Here is a 10,775-nt window from a genome sequence, read left to right as displayed (position 1 = left end):
CGCAGACCTTGGCTCGCGGCGGGTGACGCAATACTGCGCGACCTGCGGGACTCAGGCCCTAAGCGTACGTCGAATCACGTAACTGTGCCCGAACGGCCTCCGTAGTCGGAAGTGCATGCGCAGGCCCTTCCCCAGCCGCGGGAGGGGGCGGGGATGTCCGGGGACGGGGCGGGGCCTTCTGCGGCCAATTGGAAGCGTCTGCGCTGGTGCCGCGCTCCGCCCAGCCGGCCGTCGGTCCCCCGGGGCCTGATCCGGCGGACTCGGGGTGGCTGCGGCGGCGACGCCGGCTGTGAGGTGAGTGTGCGGCCCGCAGGCTCTTCGGGCTCCTAGCCCCAGCCGCTGCCTCCAGACTTGTCCGCGTGCGGGGAGCGGGCCGGTCGCGCGTGCTCTCCGGGAGGAGTGGCTGGCCTTGGGGGCGCAGGAGCAGGGGACGGCCTGGGGCTGGAGGTCCAGGCCTGGTCACGCGGGTCCCGTGGATGCCCGCGGCCCAGCAACCACCCGGTTCGCTTGCAGCGGAGCCTTGTGTCCCTCTCTCGGAAGTGTGCTGGTCGAAGGGGCCGAGGGGGCGGGGGCGTGCTCCGTCGGAGAGCGATGCCCACCCGGGCGCCGCACCCTCCCTAGTGCAGAGGGGTCTCGAAGAGCCGCCAGCTGGAGCGCGTTGTTCAGGACTGAGGTGAGGCCGGGCGCCAGCCAATTAACGGTGGGAGTTGCAGCTGTCACCCAGGCCGGAGGATTCCTGTCGCCATGATCACTGACTGCCTTTCCTTCCTGTGCTCAGACAGGATGGGAAATCATGCCCAGAAATCACTTTATTGATAGACTCAGAAATTACTGTCAGCCGTTTGTAGGTTCGCACGTCTGCCCGAGGGCCCGTTTGGCAGAGGTTTGGAAAGTGAAGGGCTGATGGTGAGAATGGGGATCATGCTGAGATCGCCCTCTGCAGCCATTTCTCCAAGGCTGGGGCTGGAATCCGTGACAGTCCTTGGCCTAGTGTTCCGCCCCTCCCCCAACTCCCAAACTCTGTAACCCTTTACCTAGGCTTGTTGGTGTTTTCAGGTGACTGCTCAGGCCTCCTGGATGTTCTTACAGTTGAACTCTCAGAGGGCAGTGTTTTTTCATGTTTGGGGGGTGGGGGCTGGTAGTTTTAGGGAGCCACTTGTAGGGCCAGGTACTGGAAACTGGAAACAGTATCACTGGTGGGACTGGAGCAGTGGAGAGAGGTGAGGCTGGTTTTCCAGGGAAGATGAAGGTAAGTTCTGTTCTAGACACGCTGAGTCTGAGGTGACATCTAAGATCTGGCTAAAGGAGGACGGTACTTTGGACAGGCGGTGGAGATTTAGGAACCAAAACATACTGGGAAGAGGAAGGGAGCTTAAGGTTGGGGTGCACTTTGAGAAGAAAGCACATAGTCAAGGAGTGTGAGGAGAGAGTACTGCTAGTCATGCAGCAGAAGTGACCCACGATGTTGTGGGGTGCCATGGGAGCCAAGGAGAGAAGACCTCTAGGTGGGGATGAAATCTGCAGTGTCCACAGCTGTGGAAAGACCTACAGGAGGAAAAGCAGCTCTTTGCATGTGGCGTGGCTGAAGCGAGGGGCATGCTGAGCAGTTTCAGTGCAAGTCAGTCCCACCAGGCCCAGCTTCAAACCTCAGTCTCAAAAGATACCTTCTTCTTCTTTGAAATGGGGATAACAATAGCACCCAGGCCTGGTGAATGGGAAGTCAGCAGCTAGTAGCTTACAAGTCTCAGGTAGGACTGTAAACACGTGACATGCTTGTACTCACTGAAGCCTCACATGGCCTGGCAATCTTCTACAGAAGAGCAGACTGTTGTTCAGAGAAATTAAGTTACTTGCTCACTAGCATTGATCCTGAAACTATTCTCATAAAGTGATGGCAATTCAAATTATGAGGTGTTTAGGGGTGCTGGAAATGGCCATGGATTATGGACTGCTTTTCCATGAAGTTTTCCTCCTGGAAGTAGTTATTTATTTAGTTGGTTATTTTCAAAGGCAGACATGATTCTCTAAGGTTTGTTCTCAGTGGAACTCATGTGTTTTGTTTTAATTATTTGGTTTCTTGGTCAAAGAGCTAGACATTTTTGTTGCTGTGAATTCTATCACAGTTTTTAGGTCTGAGTCTCTAAGGAAGGTAGAAAATGTTCTTAAGTATGCAAGTTCCTGGCACAATATATTTCATTAGGCCTCACTTTACCATTTATGGCTATCCCTGGGAGAAATTTTAGTATTATTTCTTTCATCAAATATTATCTTATGAGGGTGCATCAGCACTTCACTTTAGAAACCCGCTAAGAAGTGGTATGATTGGGGGCACCTGGGAGGCTGAGTCAGTTAAGTGTCCAACTCTTGATTTTGGCTCAGGTCATTATCTCACAGTTCTTGAGTTTGAACCCCACATTGGGCTCTGCACTGTCCAGCCCATTTGGAATTCTCTCTCTCCCTTTCTCTCTGTCCTTAGCCTGCTCATGCTCTCTCTTCCAAAAATAAATAAGCTTTTTAAAAAAATGTGTGGTTTATATCTTTACATGAGGAAATTTCGGTTTTGGTTGCTAATCAGCTCCTATTGTTTAGAGAACTGAAATAATTCTAATTTTTAATCCTTTTTGCTTTAGTGGTTGCTCATGCATGAATAGTTCTTGCTTCTGTTTTCAGAGCTGTTTTTTGGAAAGAAAAAACATGGAAAGTGGCGCAGTTCTGCTGCAATCCAAGTCCTCACCTTTCAACCTTCTGCATGAAATGCACCAACTGCGCCTTCTTGGTCATCTTTGTGACGTGACTGTCAGCGTGGAGTACCAGGGCGTCCGCGAAGAGTTCATGGCTCATAAGGCAGTGCTGGCAGCCACGAGCAAGTTCTTTAAGGAAATGTTTCTTAACGAGAAGACTGTGGATGGTACAAGGACTAACGTCTACCTAAATGAAGTGCAAGTTGTTGACTTTGCTTCGTTTCTTGAGTTTGTCTACACTGCGAAGGTACAGGTAGAGGAAGATCGGGTGCAGCGAATGCTGGAAATGGCTGAGAAACTAAAATGTCTGGACTTATCAGAAACTTGTTTTCAGTTGAAAAAGCAGATGTTAGAGTCGGTACTTCTGGAGTTGCAGAACTTCTCTGAGTCTCAAGAGGCAGAAGGGAGCAGTGGCTCCCAAGCCTCCATTGCCTCTGACCCCAGGGCAAGTCCCACCGTGGACAGTCCTCTCGCTAACGGCCTTGGAGGTTCTTCAGATCCCCCAGCGGAGACAATCAGCAATGGTGTGTTGCCAGATATGCCCCCCAGGAAGTCCAAGGAGAAACCAGACAAGAAAAAAGATGCAGTCAAGCCTCCCTACCCAAAAATCAGAAGGGCCAGTGGGAGGCTGGCTGGGAGAAAGGTATTTGTGGAAATCCCTAAAAAGAAATACACAAGAAGGCTTCGGGAGCAGCAGAGAAGTGCTGAGGACGCCGAGGGGGACTACCGTGGCCCCCAGGACACCAGCCCAGACGCCGTGGGTGCAGAAATGGAGCCTGTCACAAAACACGAGGAGTGTGGCATGGTGGTGGAGGTGGCACAGGTGCTGCCAAAAGTGGGTAGTGGGGAGGACGCGGGCCGTGGGGAGGATGAGGAGGATGAGGATGAGGAGGGTGAGAAGAGGAAGAGCAACTTCAAGTGCACTATCTGCGAAAAAGCCTTTCTATATGAGAAGAGCTTCCTGAAGCACATCCGGCACCACCATGGGGTGGCTGCCGAGGTAGTTCACCGCTGCGACACATGTGGCCAGACCTTTGCCAACCGCTGCAACCTCAAGAGCCACCAGCGCCACGTGCACAGCAGTGAGCGCCACTTCCCGTGCGAGCTGTGCGGCAAGAAGTTCAAGAGGAAGAAGGACGTCAAGCGGCATGTGGTACAGGTGCACGAGGGTGGCGGTGAGCGGCACCAGTGCCAGCAGTGCGGCAAGGGCCTGAGCTCCAAGACGGCGCTGCGGCTGCATGAGCGGACACACACAGGCCATAAGCCTTACGGCTGCACCGAGTGCGAGGCCAAGTTCTCGCAACCCTCAGCACTGAAGACCCACATGAGGTAGGGCCGAGGCCGCCAGCCGGAGCTGCTGCAAGAGTGCTTTTTTGCCTGGGATGCAGCCTGTTGAAGTTTGGGAGATGGTGTCGAGAGATTGAGGTAGTTCCAGGGTTTGACCAGTGTGGAACGTCTGCAGATGTTCCCCTTCTTAATTTGTGCCCTCTAGAAGTTGGGGGCCTGCTTTGGGACCTCTGTGAATTGTCTTCCTGTGTAGAGGTGTCTCTTCATTCAGCTTTCCTATAGGCCCCAGGCTGATGGCTGTCCCCCTTGCCCTATGCCCAGGGCTGGCACAGAAGCCTGGACAGCAAGCTGCGACCCACCCAGGCGGAGGCCACCAGGACAGGCCCACCAGTCTGGTCCTACAGCCATGCAGGCCAGGCTTTCCTGATCTCAGAGTAGGCTCTGGAACTTACAGTGCCACCATGCTTGAGGGACAGTTGGGCTGATCACCTTCATTGCTCTTTTCCTGACATTTACTACTTTAGGGCTTTAGAATACTCCTCTGGTCTTAGGTGTTTCTTCTCTGGGCTTGGAGAGTGTGCTGTTGGTTAGTCCAACCTCCAGAATCAGGACCGTGTTTTCTGTTCCTAATCTCTAAACGGTAGGTGGGGTTCAGCAGTTCTTAAGCAGGTTTCCTTCCAGACAGGCAGTTTCTCCTATAGTACAGACTTGCTGTCAGGCCAGGGCCAGTCTTTGGGGCAGTCACGTGGCATTCATTGTCTTCTTACTCTATGTGAGAAGTTTAAAAACTTGGCTTAGGAAGTACTCAGGGAGTCATGGTTGATGGTTACTTCATATTAGTTGGGAAACTAAAATGCCGAGGTGTCCTTGGAAACCAGGTTTCTTCAGCATTTTGAGAACCATTCTTTCTGGACCAGTCACGTCAGGTGACATTTTTGATCATGTGGTGCTTTGTCAGCTGTGGTCCCCAAGGTGTCTATGGTTGATTACTCTCATGAGGAAGCTTTATACAAATGTGGCCTGGCATTGTTCACTGGTTAAGAGAGCCTGCAGAGGTGTGTGTCTGCCAGCTGGCCGTGCAGTGTAAACCAGAGGGTGGCGAGAAGCTCTTGCACGCCCCGCTGGGAAGTGCAGCAGCCTGCTGGCCTCTGCTAGAAACAGATCTGGGGATGGAGGTCACAGGCCTGTGTCCTTCAATTTAGGCCATTCTCATTTGGTCTCTTGGAATGACTGCCTTTGCAGGCTACAGTGGAAATTGTAATGCAAAGTGAGCTTTGAGATACATCCTAAGTTATCATCTGAATGTTGTACTTTCAGAATTCATACAGGGGAAAAACCTTTTGTCTGTGATGAATGTGGTGCAAGATTCACTCAGAACCACATGCTGATTTATCATAAAAGGTGTCACACAGGTAAATACTCAATGCTGTTGTGATTGAATGTCTTTCTAGCTGTAGAAGAAACTGCCATTTAATTTAGAAGTTGGCATCTCCCAAAGTGGTGCAGGCTAAGGCCACGATATAGCTTTTCCATTTCATAAGTGAGCAAAAATGAGTAAAGTATGCCCCTGCCCCTGGTGCTGAGGGTGTGCTTGAGGCAGAGGGCTGTGCACACTGGGATGTGAGAGCTGGCAAAGGAGTCTTAACGTATGACGAGGTATGAAACAGTTCCCACTGTTTTAGCCCAAAATTCCATTTCCAGGAATCTGTCCTAAAGAAATTGTTCAAAATATGGGAAAAGCTATATGTTGTCATCCCTCTTCTTGGTCTAAGAGCATTGGAAACAAACTGATTGTCTAACCACAGGAGGTGGTTCAGTAAACTGGTAAATCCATCTCCTCCCAGGTCCCGATGGGGCGGCTCTTAGGGCTCTGAGTGTTATGAAAAAAACCTGTGCCTGGATGTAGACTGGAAAATGTACAATTACACACACAGCTAATCCAAGCTACATTGAAAACCTGCACATAAAAGACTAGATGAAAACAAATTTCTATAATGTATTAGGTGGTGTGATTATCTCATTTCTTTCTTCCCAAATTTTTGTGACATGATTTTATTATGTGAGGGAGAAAACTTAAGTTGGCTTTATTCAAATTCAGCACACTAATTCTGAGGTTCAGAACCTTGCCGTATAGGATACAGAACCTATTTTACACTGCTTTTACCATACTAACCCAGCTCTTTCTTACTTGCTTGCATTTTAAAATGTTTATCTCTAAACATTGCCATGTGAGCCTCAAGTTTAAATACAGGTGAAGAAGAGCCGCGGCATTTAATGATGTGAATTACTGAGACTGAAATGTGAATCAGTGCCTCATGGAAGATTGGGGGTGGAGGTGAGGTTAGGCTACACTAAAGCATTAAGTCAGAAGTGGTCATTCGATGAAAGTAGTAATGTATTTGGGTTCTGTTAAAACCAGTATTTATATTTTGTTGTTTGTGAAATCAGGGGCACATCTAATAATCAGATGAGTCTGATTTGTGGGATTAAAAGACTCAAATTATACAACATGGAGTGGGAACATTTCACTCCTATTCTGTACTCCAGTCCAGGTTGATGGGAGTTGCTGTCTGAGCGCAGCTGTGCATACATAGCCATGTAAACTTCGTCTCCTCCCAAGGGGGACTTCTGTCCTGATAAAGTGCCGGGGGAGTGCTGCTTTGCAAAATTCAACACTTCTCCCAAACAAGTTGTAAAATTTATTTCCTGTTTGGAATGACTGATTTTCCAAAATGTGGGCTGACTGAATAATCTAATTCTAGGCTAGTGGAATCCTTCTTGGGATTCCCAAGGGTATTTTATGTGAACTTTCAGCAGATAGCAGGCATTTTACACAAATGGATGTTTTATGAGTATTTTAACTAGAAGATGTAGTGTACTGCCCTGCACAGCGCTTTTGAGTTCATAGATGATCTAGAGTGTGGGCCAACTCTTGGAGTGTTCTGGTGCCTGTATCATTTCTAAATCTCTGTTTCATCTTTTCATGTAGGTGAAAGACCTTTTATGTGTGAAACATGTGGCAAGAGTTTTGCTTCTAAGGAGTATTTAAAACATCACAATAGAATCCATACTGGATCCAAACCCTTTAAATGTGAAGTTTGTTTCAGAACTTTTGCCCAGCGGAATTCGCTCTACCAGCATATTAAAGTCCATACAGGTATGGCTGGAATGTTGCCACCGAAGGGAGTTCAGCGTGGCAAGAATAATATCCCAAATGTTTTAGTTTCACTATAAAATTTTGGGGAATTGAGCATTATTTTGTGTTGTAATAGCATTTTTAAATTTCTGAGTTTCTAGTTTCTGGCTCTGACAAATTGAAAAGGTATGAATGAATGTGGATGTGGATATGTGGACATTTGAACATTTTCAGATTAGAATTTGGGGTAATGATCTATACATGTTAGTGTATATACACACGTACAAATTCAGTTTTTGTGGGACTTGGAATATTATATTCCATTACTATGGAAAATAGGTGGATTTTTGTAGATGTTAATACCAGCTTTTGGCTTTGGCCCTATTTGGGTGTAGGCTATCAATTCCTGTTTTTCGAGGGATAGATTTGTACTTGTCAGTTGACTCTCAGGTCATTCCCAGCATAGCCTTCCTGCTGATGCTTTTTTTCTTTTTCTTTCTTTCTTTTCCTTTCTTTCTTTCTTTCTTTATTCCTTCCTTCCTTCCTTTCTTTTTCTTTCTTTCTTTCTCTTTTTCTTTCTCTTTTTCTTTTTTTCTTTCTCTCTCTCTCTCTCTTTCTTTCTTTAAAGTTTATGTATTTATTTTGAGATAGTGCAAGCAGAGGAGGGGCATAGAGAGAGAGAATCCCATGAGGCCCAGTGCTGCCAGCATGGACCCCCATGTGGGGCTTGATCCCAGGAACCGCGAGATCATGGCCTGGGCCAAAATCAGCTGAATGCTTAACCAGCCTAGCCACCCAGGCGCCCCTCTGCTGATGCTTTCTAGTGGTTTACCCACAGCATGACTCCAGAGTGTATCAGAATTCAATACAGTAGGCTGGAGAGATGAACCAGTGGTTTTCTTCTCTTCCCATCTCAGGGGAGCGTCCTTATTGCTGTGACCAGTGTGGTAAGCAGTTCACCCAGCTCAATGCTCTCCAGCGTCACCATCGCATCCACACGGGAGAGAAGCCGTTCATGTGTAACGCATGCGGGCGGACATTTACTGACAAATCCACTCTCCGGCGGCATACCTCGGTAAGCAGTAGTGTGGCTTTGGAATGACAAATCACTGGTCATTCCCTAACTCTAGACAGTCATTAATGCCACCCATCATTCCATAAGGTGGTTGTAGAAGACAACAGGCCTCTCCTTTTCAGGTTTTCTTGGCAGGGAGTACATTCCCAGGGTGAATGAAGAACCGAGTTTCAGGGGTCCAAAGGCACAATCTATGATAAGGGCTTTCTAACATTGACAGTGGCGTTAGAGAGACTTGGCCACTAGTGAAAGGCTATTTTGTTGCGGTACAAGCAAAATTAAGTTGAAAAGAGACCATTGTTTTAAAAGATGTACTTGTTCAGAGACACATTGTGATTATTGTTTTGTGTTTGATTCGTAGATACATGATAAGAATACTCCATGGAAGTCTTTCCTTGTTATTGTAGATGGCTCACCCAAGAACGATGATGCACAAAAGACTGAACAGCCGGATGAAGAATATGCACCATCCAAACTTTCAGATAAATTGCTATCTTTTGCAGAAAATGGACATTTTCACAACCTAGCCACAGTCCAAGGCAGTGTACCCGCTGTGCATGAGAACAGTTCTGGAGACACGGCCTGCAAGTCAGATGAGTCTGTGGTATCTCAGGACGCTCTGCTGGCCACCACCATCAGTGAGCTTGGTGAGCTGACTCCACAGACAGACCCAATGCCCACAGAGCTTCACTCTCTGACCAACATGGAATGAGAGCTTGGAGTCACCTGCCAAGCAGATCCTACGCTTGTCACTGTGTGGGTGATCATCATATGCAAGTTAGTGTTGGGGGCCAAGACCAAGAACCGTCTGTGGGCAAAATGGGCAAGAATAGCTCCTGCACATTTTCCCAAATCTCTGCTAACTTGCACATCTTTATCAAAGCATTTTTTAGAGCTTTCCCTTAAAAATCCTAGTCTGCATGACCTCAGCTACACTTGATCAACAAACAAGGCAGTTAACATGACCTCACTTAATCGTGGTGTTGGTTGTATGCATAACCGTTCTGTTGCTTGTCTTGATGTGTATGAAGTTCAGACAACTACATAACTATAGATCCAGAGCTCTGGCCCAGCTCATGAAGTTAGTGTTAGTGCTCAGCCTGCCTTACACTTCCGTATGGGTTTATTTTAGGCTATTAAGCTGAAATAAAACTGGGACCATGTATTTTCAGCTCTTTCCTGTTGAACTGAAGCAAGTCTGATTTGCTCTGGGGACCCTTGAATGGGACTGAAGAAATGGACAGTTGTATCCGTTCCCCTCCACTGAAGAAGGAACAAGTTGAATGCTTCCAGAATGGCTTAGTATAATCTCAACTCACAGCACATACGCAGTTAGGAAATCAGTCCTGGTATAACTTAAAATGAAATGTGGCTGGTGAGTTTCATTCCTAAAATCTGATTAGGTAAAAGCTGTCCTACCAAAGATTCTAGCAGCAAACAGTGTAGTTGTTTTTGCAGAGGTGTGAAAGATTAAGCAAGAGGCTTTAGAACACTTGAAACATCATGTAGTCCTTTTATTCACAAGTAGCAATGAGGTGATCTGGTTCATCTTACAACACAACACAGAGTGTTAATATTTTTTGCAAGGTTTTCCTGCCTCTGATTTTCAGAAACCAAGAATTTCTCATTTATGTATCAAGAGCTTGAAACAAGCAAGTTATTCCTATACAGTTGTTTCCTTGGGAGCATGTGAGCATATAGCAGAAGGGACCAAAAGCCTTGGAACTCATCTTTCATTATGCCTTAAGAGTGGATTTTGAAGAAACAGTAACTTTGTTTTACATACTCCTGAGGCTGGCTGGTGCTGGCCTTTCACTCAGAATGAATTTGTAATGAAGATAATTCTGCTGTATTTGCTAAACCTGATCCTTAGTTCCAGTGGCTTGGGTATGTTGACACATGCTAAGTGCTTTGATCCACGTGTAATCCTAAACATGGTAATTTAAAAAGAGAACCTGAAGAATTCTTTTGTTTGCTAGTTGCTATTTTTCCTACATTTTAATTTATTAAACTTGCTGTGAAAACATAAACACTTTCTAAGAGAAAGGTAATTTATCCTGAGTTCCAGGATGAAGACACACCTGCACTATGCCAGGACTGATGCAGGAACACCTTCTCCCTAAATGCTTACTTTGTTCTGACTTGTAACATGTTAAATACTAAGGCCGCTCTGAGATGTTTTAGGTGCTGATAAAATGTTTCACACTTGCTCTTGGAGATCCCAGTACTGAATTTTCAATGACAACATACTGTGGTTGTGTTTATGGAACAAAAGTGACTCACACAACCAATTTTGTTCTTGGTAAGAGCATGAGCCTACCCAACTCATGTACTGTTTCATGGAATAAAGTCATCTTAATGAGAAGGAATTTAAATAATAGATTATTTTGTTACCTACTGGAAGAAATTTTGTCTTGAATTTGTTTCTTTAGAAAAATTCTACAAAAAGTCGTTTACTGTGTTAATAAATGTTTGCTTCTTAAAAAGTTTTGCAAATCTAGTTTATGTCCAGTTAGACTTTAGGCTCTGTTGAAAT

At 46.5% G+C, this 10,775-nt stretch overlaps 1 protein-coding gene across 1 annotated transcript; it reads left to right on the top strand.

Moving 5' to 3' along the window:
- The first annotated feature begins 214 nt into the window (after positions 1 to 214).
- GZF1 (GDNF inducible zinc finger protein 1) lies at positions 215 to 10,725 on the top strand. Its single transcript, XM_029915858.1, has 6 exons — positions 215 to 294; positions 2,671 to 4,070; positions 5,346 to 5,440; positions 7,018 to 7,185; positions 8,082 to 8,239; positions 8,601 to 10,725. The coding sequence occupies exons 2-6, from the start codon at positions 2,695 to 2,697 to the stop codon at positions 8,949 to 8,951; spliced, it is 2,148 nt and encodes a 715-aa protein (XP_029771718.1). The 5' UTR covers positions 215 to 294; positions 2,671 to 2,694; the 3' UTR covers positions 8,952 to 10,725.
- The last annotated feature ends 50 nt before the right edge of the window (positions 10,726 to 10,775 follow it).

Source organism: Suricata suricatta, chromosome 12 (genome assembly GCF_006229205.1).
Source record: "Suricata suricatta isolate VVHF042 chromosome 12, meerkat_22Aug2017_6uvM2_HiC, whole genome shotgun sequence".
Lineage (NCBI taxonomy): Eukaryota > Metazoa > Chordata > Mammalia > Carnivora > Herpestidae > Suricata > Suricata suricatta.
This window is presented reverse-complemented; position numbering and strand designations above follow the sequence as displayed.